Here is an 18,082-nt window from a genome sequence, read left to right as displayed (position 1 = left end):
GCCTGGATAGCAGTAATTCCGAAGCCAGGCGAGGATAAGATGGACTGTGCCTCCTATCACACTATTTCCATTCTTAATTCTGATGTTAAAATTATAGCTGAGGTCCTAGTGAATCGACTAGCGGAAGTCCTTCCTGATCTAATCCATCCTGATCAAGTAGGGTTCGTTCCCCAAAGACAAGCTAAAGATAACATTCTCCGTATGGTTAACTATCTGCATGTAGCTAACAAGTTAAAAAAATCCTTGTGTCTTATAGGATTAGATGCCAAAAAGGCATGTGACCGGGTTCATTGGCCTTTTATGTTCAGTGTTATGGAGCGATTGGGATTTGGGTCTGGCTTTAGGGATTAGACTCAAGCTCTTTATAACTCTGCTAGCACATGTGTGCGAAGTAATGGTGGTAATTCTCCTACTTTCCCTTTGTCTAGGGGGGCCCACCAAGGATGCCCTCTCTCACCAATGTTATTTGCTTTGGTTATGGAACCCCTGGCTATTGCTATTTGTTCTAATCCTAATGTCTCGGGTATTAAGGTAGGCAGTCAGGAATACAAGTTGGCAATGTTTGCTGATGATATCTTGCTTACCTTAACCAAACCGTTACTCGCCCTGCCTAACTTAATTAAGCTTTTAGCTGATTATTCCTCTGTTTCGGGGTTCAAGCTCAACATGACTAAATCGGAAGCTATGGCTATTGGTATTTCTGGTCCGATTTTACAATCTACAACAAGCCTTTTCTTTTCGTTGGGTGACCCGAAGTATCAAATACTTGGGAATTCATCTAACCAAGAATTTTTCTGATCTATTTTCAGCTAATTACCCTCCCCTCTTGCGGGAGCTATACAAAGATCTGGAAGTTTGGGGTTCCATTGAGTTATCTTGGTTTGGACGGATTGCTACTCTGAAAATGAATGTGTTGCCGCGTTTGATGTATCTCTTCCAAGTTCTCCCTCTTCGTTTGTCTCGTTCCTTTCTCTCAGGTGTCCAAGACCGCCTTCGTCTTAAGTACATAAGTAATGCCACACTGGGAAAAGACCAAGGGTCCATCGAGTCCAGCATCCTGTCCACGACAGCGGCCAATCCAGGCCAAGGGCACCTGGCAAGTTTCTCAAACGTACAAACATTCTATACATGTTATTCCTGGAATTGTGGATTTTTCCCAAGTCCATTTAGTAGTGGTTTATGGACTTTTCCTTTAGGAAACCGTCCAAACCTTTTTTTAAACTCTGCCAAGCTAACCGCCTTCACCACGTTCTCCGGCAACGAATTCCAGAGTTTAATTATATGTTGGGTGAAGAAAACTTTTCTCCGATTTGTTTTAAATTTACTACACTGTAGTTTCATCGCATTCCCCCTAGTCCTAGTATTTTTGGAAAGCGTGAACAGATGCTTCACATCCACCTGTTCCACTCCACTCGTTATTTTATATACCTCTATCATGTCTCCCCTCAGCCGTCTCTTCTCCAAGCTGAAAAGCCTAGCCTCCTTAGTCTTTCTTCATAGGGAAGTCGTCCCATCCCCGCTATCATTTTAGTCGCCCTTCGCTACGTTCAGAATTGAACACAATACTCAAGGTGCGGTCGCACCATGGAGCGATACAACGGCATTATAACATCCTCACACCTGTTTTCCATACCTTTCCTAATAATACCCAACATTCTATTCGCTTTCCTAGCCGCAGCAGCACACTGAGCAGAAGGTTTCAGTGTATTATCAATGACGACACCCAGATCTCTTTCTTGGTCCGTAACTCCTAACGTGGAACCTTGCATGACGTAGCTATAATTCGGGTTCTTTTTTCCCACATGCATCACCTTGCACTTGCTCACATTAAACGCCATCTGCCATTTAGCCGCCCAGTCTCCCAGTCTCATAAGGTCCTTCTGTAATTTTTCACAATCCTGTCGCGAGTTAACGACTTTGAATAACTTTGTGTCATCAGCAAATATGGAGGAGCATAATCGAACGTCGCTGGCCAAATAGATCACCGGCTATCTATGTTGGCGGCAGCGCTATAGCTGGCCGGAACCGTATTATCAAAAAAGATGGCCGGCTATCTTTTTTTTCGATAATACGGTTTAGCCCGGCCAAATGCCGTGGAGTTCGCCGGGTTTGAGAAGGCCGGGTTTGTTTTTCAGCGATAATGGAAATTTATGTCGGCCATCTCAAACCCAGGCCAAGTTAAAGGCATTTGGCCGTGGGAGGAGCCAGCATTTTAGTGCACTGGCCCCCCTGACATGCCAGGACACCAACCAGCCACCCTAGGGGTCACTGCGGTGGACTTCAGAAAAGCTCCCACGTGCATAGCTCCCTTACTTTGGGAGCTGAGCCCCCCCAAACCCCCCCCAAACCCTCCCCCCAAACCCACTACCCACAAATGTACTGCACCCACTAAAATTGCTCCAGGGACCTGCATACAGCCTCTAGGACTTATTGCTGCTGTATAACTTTGGCACACCAGTTCACACCTGAAGACTAATCTCTCTGAAAAAGTCCTTTCTTGAAATAAGCACGTTTACTCACAGTTAACTGCAGATCAGAGGTTGTGCCCCACTGGCAAAGAGTCCCCTGCTACTAAGATTAGCAGTAGGTCAGAGCTGGCACAATGGTGTACAATGCCCTCTTTCAACACCATTCAAGGTAAGAACTACGTTCTCTAATGTGGGTAACACAGGAAAGGGAACTAAAACTGGCTTACAAAAATGGCCACTACCTCATGGACTACCGGAAACAAAACAGGGCACACTCTGACCCAGTTAGCAGGGGGGAAAGGCACCCTGGGAGTAGAACCCAGTACCCTACACCCACCACAATGCATTGCTGATGTGACTGTGCAGGGCACCTAACAGAAAAGGTGTCACACTCACCCGAGAGCCAAATCACAACCAGGGAAAGGCTGTCAGAGGATAGAACACATTCTGCTGTCATGGAGGTGGGTACGGCATTTGAGACTGGCATACAGGCTGGCAAAAAGGTTTTTAGTTTTATTTTTTTAGTTTGGAAGGGGATTGGTGACCACTGGGGGAGTATGGGGAGGTCATCCCCTATTCCCTCCAGTGGTCATCTGGTCAGTTGGGGCACCTTTTTGAAGCTTGGTCGTGAAAATAAAAGGACCAAGTAAAGCCGGCAAAATACTGCTTAACGCCGCTTTTTTTTTTCCATTATCGGCGAAAGCCGACCATCTGGTAGCCACACCCATGCCCGCCCATGTCCCGCCTTCGCTAATCTACCGACACGCCCCCTTGAACTTTCACTGGCGAAGTGGCGGGAAAGCGGCGATGCTGTCAAAAATGCCGCTTTCGATTATACCGATTTCGCCGCTTTTAAGAAATCGCTGGCCATCTCCTGATTTATGTCGGAAGATGGCCGGCGATCACTTTCGATTATAAGCTGGTTAATTACCTCGCTAATTACTCCCATCTCTAAATCATTTATAAATATATTAAAAAGCAGCGGTCCTAGCACTGACCCCTGAGGAACCCCACTAACTTCCCTTCTCCATTGTGAATACTGCCCATTTAACCCCACTCTCTGTTTCCTATCCTTCAACCAGTTTTTAATCCACAAAAGGATATTTCCTCCTATCCCATGACCCTCCAATTTCCTCTGTAGCCTTTCATGAGGTACCTTGTCAAACGCCTTTTGAAAATCCAGATACACAATATCAACCGGCTCCCCTTTGTCCACATGTTTGTTTACTCCTTCAAAGAATTGAAGTAAATTGGTCAGGCAAGATTTCCCCACACAAAAGCCGTGCTGACTTGGTCTCAGTAATCCATGTCCTTGGATGTGCTCTGTAATTTTGTTTTTGATAATAGACTCTACCATTTTCTTCACTTTATTTGGTCCAATAAACGTCCACATCTCTCTAGAATGTTGCTATATCAGGATCAGAAAAAAGGTGGTCTGGGAGTTCCGAATGTGTACTGGTATTGTAAAGCTGCTCAGGCCCGGGCTGCGATTGAATGGTTTCATGCAAGTCCTCAGAAGCGGTGGATAGGGTTGGAGCAGGACTCTGCAGGATCGTGTCCTTTGCGTTCATCAATGTGGCTTCCTCAGAGATATTGTGTATTGGGTAAGGATGGTTGTCCTTCAGTTTTGACAACTTTTTACTATTGGGATAGTCTATTTGCCAAGCCTGATCTGGTCCTCTCTAAACTTACACCAGTAACAAATAACCCTCTTTTTCCACCTGGTTTAGACCCAGGGCCTTTTTCGAATTGGTTCTCTGCTGGTCTAGAAACTTGGGGTCAATTTTTTGATGAAGAGGCCTTCATTCCGCTCAACACATTGGTTGAAACATATGCAATTTCTCCTAAGGATATTTTTGCATACACCCAAGTGAAACATTTTCTTTCTGCTGTTGAAATAAAGACTAAGGTTACGCGAGAGGACTCCTCTTTGGAAGATTTGTGTGAGGTCTCTAAAGGGACGAGGGGTCTTAGCACTTGCTTGTATTCTTACCAGCGTAGGCAGTTGCAGACTCCTGTTGAGCATTGATTGCGTTGGCGTCGGGAATTGGGCTTGACATTGGGTGATGATGATTGGAATTTTATGGAATATGCTTTGTCAAGGATCTCTATTTCTGTTCCTTTTAAAGAAAATTCTGTAAAAGTTTTATATAGGTGGTATCTGACTCCAGCGCGCCTTCATCACATGTTTCCAAAGGTATCCCCATTGTGCTGGAGGGAGTGTGGGCAGAAAGGTACCATGGGTCATCTCTGGTGGTCATGTGTTAAGGTTCGGGCTTTCTGGAAAGCAGTTCAACATAGACTCCAGAGCTGGCTCTCTAAGCCTATAAAGTGGTCACCTGAATTTTTTCTTTTTCCTAAAAAACCTCCTGGCCTTACTACATCACAGTCCTTATTGGTTCGTCATGCTATGTCGGCGGCTAGGGTCACTCTGGCCATTCACTGGAAGTCTCCTCATGTTCCTTCTTTGGTAAAATGGTTAAACAAGCTGTGGTATATTTGTGAAATGGAGAGGCTTTGGGCCATACGTCGCAAAACATTGTCCAAGTGGGAAGCTATTTGGGAACCCTTTGTGTCACACTGTTCGTATTGAGAGTCTGTGGTTGGAAGGTGGTGGGGGGGGGGGGGGGGGGGGGGGGGATATAATTATTTCTTTTGCTTTCTTTGGGGGGGGGGAGGAGGTAATTTTTAAACTCTTGTTAAAAAACCTAAGGAGTATATGGTAAGCGGTTACCTTAGCCTTGAGAGATTATTACACTGTTTATTAGCCTCTAGTGTACTTTAGTCTTTGTATTGTTTTACATCTGTGTTGTATTTGCTGATGTTGTTGGTTGTGACTTATCTGCCTCTGTTATATCTCTCAAATCTTAATAAAGACTTCTACAAATTAAAAAAAATGTAAAATGGGAAATAAAAAAAAAGAGAAGTGAGCATGATAGGGTGAGGAAAGAACACATGGAATCTGTATGTTGCTGAATATGTCTATATACGTGTGATCATGAGCAGGATTGCTACCAATCACACTGCAGTTTGGAGATAGTGGGGTAGTAATGTCAGCATGCAAGAGGGATACAATAGGATTGGATCATTGTGCACCTTCTGACCTGTATCAGTTGGCATCCCTAATTGGAGTGAGATTTAGAAATTGCTACAGAGTCATTGATGGAGTGTTTATGTAAAATAATGCTAGGGAAATGAAAGGCTGTGGGTGTTCATTGTGGCTTTGCCTCAGTAATCTACACCTGATGCTCAAGATCTCTGCTTTGTCCCTTCTCCTAGGAGTCCGTGGGACAATTTATAAAGGCCCACCACCCCGCCTGACAGCAGTCCACATTCCTCTAGCAGCAGACGGTACTTCTGAAGGGCTGAATGATCACGAGAGCAGTGAGATTGATATCTCCGATCTGGGATCTCGCAACTATGGTGCGAGGACTGACTTTTACTGCTTGGTAACTAAAGATGAGATGTGAAGTAATCAGAGGACAAGGAAGTCAACGTGCATCTCATGACCTGTAGTTTCAATTTGTCGTCATTCATTTGATCACATAACCTTCTCGATTGGAGCTGCTGACCCGAGGATCTCAGCAGTGACTGTGATCAAGGAAAGGTGTCAGAATTTCTACAGTACCTTTCTTACAAACCGAATCTGAGTGGTGCATAAGTTGACAGAGTAAGTGTATCTGCCATTGAGGTAGAAACATAATTGTGATTATTGATGCCTTAATTTTCTGCATCACAGTGAGAGGCAAGGAAGAAGGCTTAATTAAAGTGGGAAAGGAAGAGCACAGAGAAGTTAAGGGACTTCAAGGAACTGAAATGGAAGCTTCAAGATGTCTCAGGTCTGTCACTGTTGGGGATGGCTAATCTATGCCCATGGGTTCTATTTTCTGCAAGTGAAGACCCCATGTTGATTTATTTACAAATTATTAAATCTCCACAGTACAGAAGTGATACCTGCATACAATATATGTAAACCACTTTGGTTGTACCACAAAAAGGCAGTATATCAAATCCAGGACTATCCTTTACTTACAGAGCATATGATTAGAACGAAAGCTGCTCAGTTCCATCCTGCAAATGGAATACTCTGAAAGCTGCTTGAACAACAGGCCAGGAGAGTGGGCAAAACACTGCTGTATCTTACCGGAACAGTATGATAAAAGCAGCACCGCAAAGCTCTGAACTTCAGGCAGCAAAGAGAGAAACAAAGTGATCCACTTCTGACACACTCCAAAACTAAATCCTCTCCCAAAAAGAAAGAAAGATAGCAAGGCCAGTCAGATATCATCTCCAGCCAGCAAAGGGAATGCAGAGAGGCAGTTTAGAAATGCATTTATACATAATGGATCTGAATAACAACAGTTTTCATATTTGGGTTTTAGAATTTATTTCTCAGCTCTTTCCAAATCTGCAACAAAGAAAGTTCCATTCAGGTACACAAGTTATTTCCCTACCCAAATGGGCTCACAATCTAAGTAGTACTGGAAGCAATGGAGAGTGAAATAACTTGCCCAAGGTCAGAAAGAGTCTCAGTGGGATTTGAACCCTGACTTCTCTGGTTCATAACCTGCCTCCCTAAAAACCAAACTACTTCTCCATATTGGAAAACTTGGAAAGCTCAATTTGTTTGCAGCATGCCTGAAGGAGGAGGGCTGCATCCAGCTGCTACCTGTTTGGAAAAACATCTGGGAACATCTGCACACAGGGATTCACTGTTAAAGCTTACTCGAGATAGCAACTTGTCTGTGTATCTTGACACTTTTGATTCTGTTTCTGGTCTCATTCCTTTCATGTATTTTGACCTCATATGTTTTATTTGCTAGAGTTTTATACTTTATTTGGAATAAAAGATGTGTACCATTTTATTATACGCAAATCATTTGTTGTTAAAACTCTCTTGCCCTGTGTCATAGTTCATCTGTTTGTGTTTATTTGTTGCATTTGTATCCCACATTTTCCCACCTCTTTGCAGGCTCAAAGTGGCTTACAATACATCATGAGTAATGGAAGAATGCTAGAAAATAAACGACTAGTATTACATAAGGATCTTGGTCAGCATGATGATAATAAGACATAGTAATAGTATAGTATACAAGCAGATATTATGAAACAGTTCTAAATATAAATGGGTGAGTTGTGCATATTCACATTGGTTAAGCTGCCTGGTTTCTGTACACACTGCTGTCATGCACAAATGGGGTTCTGATGAATAACACACAGCCCCCACCCACGGTTTACTTCAAATCATCAGGGTAGGAACAGCAACGTAGCCAGTGTCTCAGACCACGGCCTCAGGAATTACATTGTGTCACAGTAAATCCATTACTGGTTATAGCAAACCAAAAAATTGTTTGTGATAAAGGGCATCAGAAGTTTTATATTCAAAATAGAAAGTTATGGGAGTCTGACATGCAGCGGTGTTTCTCTTGGTCCAGTCAGTGTGCTGAAGGAGGGAAGGAGGAGAGAGGAAAAGGGCATGCTTAGGGTGTGTGCCACAGTTAGTGGGGAGAGAGATAGCTGGAGGACTGTGTGTGGGGCGGGTGGAGGACTTCAGAGAGAGCTAAGGAAGTATATGTGCTGGAGGAAAGGGGTGAGGATTGGGCTTGAGCAGAGAGGAACCAGTTTGGAAAAGAGACGGATGAGGGGAGATATGATTGAGCATGATTGAGGTCTACAATAACATGGGCAGGCTGCACTCGCTCACGCCCCCTCCCTCATTTTAACCTGTAGTGCCCACATACCAAGCATGACACAGGCTTTTCTTTGGGAATAAATGGCCACAGCTTTATTGTATACACATCAACAACACATAACAATCCCTAGGAAGCACCCGAGCCCTGCCTCTGGTATTGCCGACGTTCCGGCTCTCCGCCATGCCTTCCAGCTAGAGAGCCTGCTTCTCAATCCGTGCGCTGCGGCCAGCCATGCTCTGCCCCCAGCGTGGCCGCGCGTCCCTCGGATTCGGAACTGCTCTCCTAGACCAGTGCTCCACCTGCCATGCAAAACCAGCGAGGTGTTTGGTCTGCTAGCGACGAGCGCCCCAGCTCCTTGGCAGAAGTGCCGATCTTCCTTCCGCCTGTCGCTCTGGCCCATCCCAGGTTCTCAGGCTCGGGTGCCTCCGCGGCTGTGACAGCATACATGAATTGATCAGAACAATCATAGTGGGTTACAACAGTAATACTCAACGGCCTCCCCGCTGGACCTCCCGCACTTCCACAGCCATACAATGATCGCAGACATTAATGATGCATAGGAGTAGCTTGCACTTAACATGGTAAAGCTTGCTAACAATCCGTACACTACCGATACAGTATGTCATACATTATCGCATACAGTTATAACACAAGCCACAATACCTTGGAGTGGCTAATCTTATTACTACTGGATACTAAAACTTGACATGGTCACGCTCGCTGACATTCCCTGCCCTGGCGGTACCACATGACAAATTAACCTGGAATACCGTCACGGCTATCCGAACCAGACAGCCGCGTTATCCCATCGGCCCCTTAGCTTGCCTCGAAAACTTTGTAAGGGGGGGTAAGGGGGGGAAACCCGTGCGCTGCCTGCCAGCCGCCGAGAGACTCCCTCCGTCTCGTCGGCGAGCATTTAAACAGCGCACGGAGCCCGCCCGCTGATGTCCCGCCCACTTCCGGTCTCCCCGCCAATGACGCCGGGGACTTCCCTCTGCGTCACCTGAGAGAGCGGGGAAGCCGGAAGCGGGTCAGATTCGTGCCGGGAGCTAACACACGAGGCAGCCGCCATGTTATGTTCGGCTGCTTCGTAATTACATCGCCGGCCTCCTTTATCCTGAGTGGTGTAGAACAAGTAGAAGTAAATTGATTTTTTACTCGTTCCAAAAGTACAAAGACTAGGGGACACTCGAGGAGGTTACATGGAAATACTTTAAACAGATAGGAGGAAATATTTTTTCACTCATCTAATAGTTAAGCTCTGGAACTCTTTGCTGGAGGATGTAGTAAAGCAGTTAGTGTATCTGGGTTTAAAATTGAGACAGACATGGGGAAGCAGCTGCTTGCCCTGGGATTGGTAGCATAGAATGTTGCTGCTAATTGGGTTTCTGCCAGATACTTGTGACCTGGCTTGGCCACTGTTTGAAAACAGGATACTGGGCTAGATGGACCATTGGTCTGACCCAGTATGGCTACTCTTATGTTCATAATCTAGCATTTTGAATATACAACTTTTAATGCCCTTTATCAATACTGTTTTTGGGGTTGATAAAACCAGAAATAGACTGTGACAACTAGTATCTGTTTGTGAATTTATTATGATATGAGATTAGCTGTTTCCCTCCATTTTTTTGCCCAGAAATTAAATAAAATTGCAATTCATTTTTGTAAAGAATTGTATTTATTTTAATATTCAGCTGAATTTTGAAAAAAAAAAATCTATTTTAAATTTACAACTGTGATTTCAGAAGCCTTGGAGTGGCAGCTTGCAGATCCCATTAATAAAAAACCTTTCATCTTTGATGTGTCTTTAAAAACATTTCAAGTGGATCAGACCCTAAGAGGCCCTTTTTTCCTAAAGTTTAGTTTGCACTAACAGAATTAATGTTTGCTAAATGCTAAGAAGTCCCCTTTATACCTATGGGCTTCTTAGCATTTAGCACACGCTGAGCTTTAGTAAAAGGGACCCTACGTGTTCAGAATTGGAGAGTTGCACGGGGAGAGAAATTTTACCCATCCCCAATGGAATCTAACCCATACCCACCAGTATCTGCTAAGAACTATTCTATCACCACTCATCCCCACAATTAATCTCCTCCATCCCCACCCATACCTGCAGGATTCAACGCTATTGCTCACAGCCCTCTTTTTCCTCCCAACTCCAACACCTCCTATGGTGTTTTGGGCAGTATTCACTATTCAACCAATGAGTGTTCCAAGCCTCATTCTGGTGCTCCAACTGCTTCTCTTCATACATTCCAAGCCTAGAGTCACCATACATCTTGACTACACTCCCGCAGGAATCCCACGGCATCGTCTTCCATCCCCTCGGGAATCCCACTGCAACTTCTTCCATCCCTGCAGGAATCCTGTGAAACTTCTTCCATCCCTGCAGGGATCTGGTGGGTTCCACAGGATTCCCATAATCCCCATTCCCATGCAGCTCTATTCAGAATACTGGTTTGTTATGGCTGTGTACACAATGGTCCTTATTTTAGAAGCCCTAATAGCAGCATTTTTATATGTATACTAGTAAAAAAAAAGCCCCGTTTCTGATGCAAATGAAACGGGGGCTAGCAAGGTTTTCTTCTGTGTGCATGTGGGAGTGTGTGTGTCCCTGCCCTCTGCCCTCTCTCCCTTCCCCTCTGCTCTCTGTCCCCTCCCCCCTCGGAGTCGAGTCCTTCAGTGTTAAGTTTCCTGGTCTGCTGTGTTTGTGTTACAGAGATAGTGAGTGCTTCTGCCCTCTCTCCCCTCCCTCCTCTGAGTCCTTCACTGTTACAGAGAGAGCGATTTGATTTCGTGCTTTGCTGTGTTTTCCTTCACTGTTTGTGTTACAGAGAGAGCGAGGGCAGGGCAGACACTCATGGGGAAACCGGATATATCTCCCCTTCACACTTCCGGCTGGAGGCTTCATTTAGAACGTTGGTGGTGCCTTTTATATATAGAGATTGTATACATGTGTAAGTACTGGTTTCAGAAATCCACACTAATTCTCGATTGAGAGGAGGTGGTTTGGCTAGGGCTTGGACAGTACCAAAATATTTACTTACTAGCCGTTAAGCCCGTAAAAATGGGCGAGTATTGCAGCCCTCCTCTCCCTCCTGGCCTCACCCCTTCCTTTCACACGGAGGTGAGAGGCGCTGTCAGGTCAGTGCAGGGGGCCCGATACGGAGGAGGGTGGGAGTGGCGGCGGGGATGGGGGGGAGGGTGGAGGTTGTTTCGCGCGGTATTCCTTTCCAAGTGGCAGTGGCGGCGTCCGACAATTCGACTCCGTTTCCCTCTCTGTTCCGCCCTCTGGCGTCAAGATGTCTTGACGCGAGGACAGGACAGAAAGGGAAGTCTGTACTGCGCATTTGCAAGTGAGTACGGTCACTTGCCGTTTATATGTTTGATATTCCCCATTTTATAAAGAGAATGCTTGTGTCAACATGTCAGTGCCAGAATTTACAGCTGCTTCTTTGCATGGCCAGAAGGATGCTAGGCAGCATAAAAAGGGGTATAACCAGCAGAAGAAAGGAGGTGTTGATGCCCCTGTAAAAGTCGTTGGTGAGGCCCCTGCATATAACAAACGTAAACCACTTTGGTTGCACCCACAGAAAGGTGGTATATCAAATCTATGATCCTTTACCCTATTACTGAAAATTGTTTGGGATTGTGTGGTATATCACGTTTTATAACATGTCACATTTACAACTGCTGTAGACATGGTCTAAGCAGGCACACTTGAATGCCATTTAAATGCTGACTTACGCCCAGATTTTGAAATGGATTCTGAGCATCCAGATCCTGTTATAGTATTCGTGCTTGTATTTTGGCACCTAATTTTTGGTGCCCTTTATAGAAAAGCCCCCCCCCCCCCCTCCTCCTTTATAATTGGAATAAGAAGCTGTCGTAATAATGCCTTTGAACATGCCCTGTCCTTAGGCTCTGTTATTATATACTATAGGACAGAGCTTCTCAACCCTGCCTCAAAGCACACTTGGGCCCAGATGCACTAAACTTTAACGACCCTTTAACGAAGAAAGTTTTAACCGTAGCATGCATTAAAAGCCATTTTCCGACGACACTAGCAGCTAACGAAAACAGAATGCAAATGAGTAACTACCATTGTAATGTGGACAATTCGGGATGCACTAACCATACCGATGATTGCACCAAATCATTTACCGCGATATATTTAACGTGAGGTCAGAGCTGTCGTTAAGGCCTGAGCTGCTCCCCGCTTCCCCCTGCAGCATAAAAATCCAAGCTGGCATGTTTGAAAATATAAGTGAGATTAAATAAAAATGCTACCAATAAAGAACGACAAGGTGGATGCAGTACTTCATAGGCTTGCTTGCTTGTTTTGAGTGAACAGGGATGACATGACAGCTGCAGCATAAAAATCCAAACTTTAGCAGCCCCGGCCCCCTCCCTTCCTCTCTTACTTTCTTTCTCCCACAGCTCCGCCTCCCACCATCCTCCGCTCCCCGCTTCCCCCTGCATGAAAAATCAAAATTTTAGCAGCCCCGACCCCCCCTCCCTTCCCTTCCTCTATTCCTTTCTCTTTACTCTTTCTCCCGCAGCTCCGCCTCCCGCCATCCTCCGCCCCCCGTGCCCCGCCCCCTGAGGTCGTCGCCTCCGCTCCCCCCTTTCACCGGGCTCCCCCTCCGCCTTACCGGGCCCGCGCAGCGCCTCTCACCTCTGTGTGAAGGCACTGCACGGGCAAGAACATCTGATCGCCGCCGAGTCTTCAGGACGTCTCTCCTTTCCTGACCTAGACCCGCCCTTGTCTGACGTAAGTAACTTACGTAGGTTACTTACGTAGGTTACGTAGGTTACTTACGTCAGACGAGGGCGGGCCCAGGTCAGGAAAGGAGAGAAGTCCTGAAGACTCGGCGGCAATCAGATGTTCTTCTTGCCCATGCAGCGCCTTCACACAGAGGTGAGAGGCGCTGCGCGGCCCGGTAAGGCGGAGGGGGTCCGGTGGAGGGGGGACCAGCGGTGATGACCTCAGGGGGCAGGGCACGGGGGCGGAGGATGGCGGGAGGTGGCGCTGCGGGAGAAAGAGTAGAGAGAAAGGAAGAGAGGAAGGGAGGGGGTCTGGGCTGCTAAAATTTTGATTTTTCATGCAGGGGGAAGCGAGGACCAGCGGGGACCTCGGGCGGGGGGGGGGGGGGTTGGGCAAGGCCGTCCATACAGGACGCTCCTGACGAGCGCCTTTGCCCCCTCCCGATCCTTTTTTGATTTTTGTTTTGATTTTCTGTTTAATGTAGGGGTAAGTGGGGAGCCACGTGTTTGTGTTGGTTTTTTTGTTGTTTTGACGTTTGTGGCATGCGCAGAGCAGCCAGCATAACGCTTGGCTGCTCTGCGCATGCTTTAGGGGCCGATTACCGATGGGGATGACACCAGTTTAACGAATCTTTAATGCATTGTACTTTACAATACCGCACCAAATATGTGCGACTTGTTTTTTTGGTGCATTTTTCATTTTTTCAAATTCATTAATGACTTTTACGTTTTAGATTCTTTTACGTTTGGTTGATGCATCTGGGCCTTAGTCCCATCAGGTTTTCATCAAGAGTGAATATGCATAAGATAGGTTTACATACCATGGAGGCAGTGCATGCAAATCCAGCTCATGCATATTTACTGTAGATAGCCTGAAAATCTGATGGGGGGGGGGGGGGGGGAGGTTAGAGGGGCTGGAGACTTGTGTTCTGGGGGAGACCTCCTGTTTGACAGCCTGGACCTCTCAAAGAACTTCTACTCAAGCCCAGGCACAATCCTTCCGCAGAAGTATTCCCACGATCAAAACTAATAGCGTGAATGAATTGCATGCTATTAGTTTTGATCATGAGGGCTTTAATCCCCCACGCAGTTTCGGCGCTAATGTTCTAGAGCTGTTTGGAACAGTGTGGGGGATTTGATCATTGGGGTCTAGGAGGTTGTGGAAACAGCACTATGCAAAGTTCCTGCTGTTGCAGCTCTGCCTTCATACATGTGCTGCTTTGCTGATGGAGCTTCACCTGGCCCCACCTGCAGAAGCACTCCCTTTCTCCAATCACCAGAACTTCCTACTCCCTTTCATTTTCTATCGGTCTATTCATCGGTACATGTTAGGGCTTTATGTGGCACTGCATTTCTTACAGAGATGCTTGCTTTCTGCGTACTATAGTTGTCAATAATTATTTTAGCCATCAGAAAGGCTAAGGCAGTTTCTCTGGAATTAACCTCATTGTGAGGGTAGCAACCTCCTAGGAAAGCAGTTGCCATTGTTATATCATTAACAAGGTCACAAAATTCCCCTGAGGCAGTAATTTCAGATGTCTCTGATCTAGCTGATATATTTTATGATCATGGAATAATTTTCAACTGTTACCCCTTCTCTTCTGAACAGCCAAAAGACATTTTGTCTCTCTGTCCACCAGATGGTGCTACAAATTTATAATAATTTAATAGTAATTTTGAGAAACCCAAGTAATGAGCTGAAAAGAGACAATCCTTCTGCAAGGTGAAGTCACTCTTCTGTCTCTGAAATATGGAAGGTACCACAATTTGTAAAGCATGACTGAGGCCTCTCTTTCATAAGAACTTTCCCTGCCTAAAGAAGAGGATATTTGATCTTCAAGGAACACGTTTATTTTAGTCCACAACATGGATACATGGAAATAAGGGTCAACTCTCCAAACTGAGGTTAAACAAGAATTAAGCACTGGAAAAAGGGTTCTCTTAATGCAATTTGATATGTCCAGTGCATTTGATTTGATGGACCATAAATAAGTCTTGCTGTCCATCCTGGTGGAGTAATAATATATGAATGGTTTAGGGTTTGTTTGTTTTTGTTTTAGTAAGCAGGAATTATAAAGTGAAGGTGAATAGACTGTTGTCTACTGCTTGGAATCTGGGTTGTGGAGTCCCTCAGGACTCTCTTATAACACCAATATTGTTTAATATAATGATGGTTTCTCTGGAAAGAAAACTTTCAAACTGTGGTTATCATCCTTTAATACGTATATGCTGATGACATCACGCTGCTTATTACATTTGATAGTGACATCTTCGATATAATCCCAATCATAAAGTCAGGTCTTGAAATTTTGGGAAAATGGGCCTCAACTTTTTGGTTAAAGTTGAACAAAAAGAAGTTTTTTGTATTTAGCAGTGTAGAATTATGAGCACAGTCATGCACTATGGAATGGGTCAAAAGGCCAGAGATTGATAAGTCTGAGTGACTCTGGAATCTATCAGAGATTGATGAGCCTACAGGACTCTGGAATTTATGATCTCTGGAATTTATGGTCTATTATGATACCCTTACGGGCAAGCAGGCTTGGGAAAGAAACTAGCGTAAACAAAAAGGGAGAATGTGGTTTAAACAGGTTTAGGAAAGCAGATGGTGAGAACCAGATAATAATCTATGAGAATGATGATTTGCAGAAAAAGCCATGTAAATCATTGTCTGAAACAAACAATGTAAGCAACAGAATCAGTACAGTATTTCAGAGATGCAGACAGTGAATATCTCTTTAGGTAACTGTACTGATCTCTCATGAGAAACTATTAATTGTATCTGTACTTGGTAAGCAAATAAAAAATATACTTTCTCATATGCACATAGCCTTGGTTTCTTTTATCCTCCCAAATTGTGGATGGCTGGTATACGCTAATTTGGGAAGGGTACAAGGGGCCTAAAAACAGCAGTCCTTTAAATATGCTAAAAACAAATGATTTTTGTGTTGATGGAACCATTTTCCCTATTGAGTCTACTATACAAGTTTTGGGAGTTGTTGTTGATACTTGTCTAACCTTTGAACCACAGGTTCAGACACTGGCTGCTAACGTTTTTAAACTTTTATGGAAACTGAGACGAATAAGATCTAATTTTACTATGGAGGTTTTTACAATGATCCCACAAACTATGGTGTTAGACTACTGCAACATAACTTATTTGGGTTGTAAAGAGATACATATAAAGAAAATTCAGAGTCTGATGAATTTCATTGGCAGAATTATTTTTAAAGTTACAAAATTTAAGAGGGTTTCACCTCTGTTGTTGCAACTACACTGGTTGCCAGTACAATCACGGATTGCATTCAAGTTATGTTCATTAGTTTTCATGATTCTCCATGGTTTAACTCCTAGCTATATGTTTAAACTTATTCAGTTATGGGCGTGAAACTCAAATCCAAGGTCTAGGGAATTTTTAACACTACATTATTCAAATCCCAGAAAGGTTGTTTATAAGAAAAACATTTTTTAGCTACATTTGCTTATCAGGCTGCTAAGCATTGGAACAAACTTCCACGTGTCAGTGGCATAGCCAGACCCAGTATTTTGGATGGGCCCTTCCACGGCACAGCACTCCACAGCTCCCCCCCCCCCCCCCCCCCGGAGATATTTTTAAAATTATAGATTTTTTCACCTACCCCACATCAACATCTCTCCTCCTCCACGGCATCCTGGCATCTAACCGGCCGTTGCTGAACCCCATCCCTCCCTAGTGTTCCTTACAGGTGTCCCCAGCACCTGCAGTGATTCAATTATTGCTGCCTGTGCCGGCCCTGCAGGCTTCCATCTGCCAGGTCCCGCCAGACAGGAAATGATGAAAGAGAGGGCGGGACACAGCCGATGGAAGCCTGCAGGGCTGGCACAGGCAGCAATAATTGAATCACTGCAGGCACTGGGGACACCTGTAAGGTAAACCAGGGACGGTCGGGGTTCAGCGACAGGTGGGCAAATGCCGGGACGCCGCAAAGGAGGACAAATGTTGATGTGGGGTGCCACCGCTGGGTGGGCCTGAGCCAAGAATGGGTGGGCCTGTGCCCTCCCAGGTCCACCCATAGCTATGCCACTGCCACGTTTAATTAGGAATCAACCTAATTATGGCACATTTCATAAATTATTGAAGACCTATTTGTTTAAGATGTATGTGGCCTAGTTTTGTTGATAATGTATGTTTAGGTTTGGCAGATCACTATTATCATAAGTACATAAGTACATAAGTAGTGCCATACTGGGAAAGACCAAAGGTCCATCTAGCCCAGCATCCTGTCACCGACAGTGGCCAATCCAGGTCAAGGGCACCTGGCACGCTCCCCAAACGTGCCCATTTATCTTATCTTGTAAGCCACACTGAGTATGTGGGAGGTACAAATGTCAATGTAATGTGTTCCTGATAACCTCTTTAGATTTAATTGATATATTTTTTGACAGGTTTTCAAGAGTGGTATATCATTTATTTCCTTTTTTATAACTCCGCCTTGTCTTTTCATTGGATTGAAGAGGTGGAATATAAATTTTAGAATGAAATTCATCAGGTCAGTGAAAAGACAGCATAGTTATACTGGGTTTAAATATATAATTATCTAAGTCTTAAACTGACTGCATGTGCCATTACAGTTCAGTAAAAGGGGTGAGGGGTAGACAGAGCTGAAGAGACAGTAACACTTTACATCTGAATATTGCTGTATCTGTTAATGGTAAGGAAGCCAATGCTCTGTTGAGTGCTTTTGTTTTCATTTCAGAGCCTTTGATCACCCTAATTTCAGTGGTTTCTCCTCCTGATGTTTCCTTTAAGTACTTTAATTGTAAGGTCATTAAGAGAGTGATCTTCCTTGGAGAAATGTTGACCTACTGAGCTGTCATTCTGTTTGGCTAAGGCAAAGCATCTTCCAGTAGACACAAAGATTCTCTACAGGTTGTCTAAAGATAGGCACCAGGATGCTGTGTGCTAAGTGTGAATTCTATATTGGAAATTACGCCTGCAATTGCTCTTATAAAATACTAGCATAAGTCAAGAGTTTTGCGCCTAATTTTAGGTACAAACATTAACACGAGCTGAAAGGCTGGTGTAAATGTTTGCACATAACAGTGAGTATTCTGTAACCTGCGTGCATAAGTGTTAGGCATACCTATGACCCTCCAATTATAACTTAAACG

General features: G+C 44.7%; 1 protein-coding gene across 1 annotated transcript in view; it reads left to right on the top strand.

The window, feature by feature from the left end:
- SIGIRR (single Ig and TIR domain containing) overlaps window positions 1-7,338 on the top strand; it is a 126,709-nt gene extending 119,371 nt beyond the window's left edge. Inside the window, exon 10 of the mRNA XM_030201204.1 lies at window positions 5,748-7,338. Coding sequence (XP_030057064.1) covers window positions 5,748-5,938 — 191 coding nt within the window. The 3' untranslated portion in view covers window positions 5,939-7,338. The remainder of the gene's footprint in view (window positions 1-5,747) is intronic.
- Window positions 7,339-18,082: the final 10,744 nt, after the last annotated feature.

Source organism: Microcaecilia unicolor, chromosome 4, assembly GCF_901765095.1.
Source record: "Microcaecilia unicolor chromosome 4, aMicUni1.1, whole genome shotgun sequence".
In the NCBI taxonomy this organism is placed as follows: Eukaryota; Metazoa; Chordata; class Amphibia; order Gymnophiona; family Siphonopidae; genus Microcaecilia; species Microcaecilia unicolor.
The sequence above is the reverse complement of the archived record's forward strand: the minus strand, read 5'-3'. Positions and strand labels throughout refer to the sequence as shown.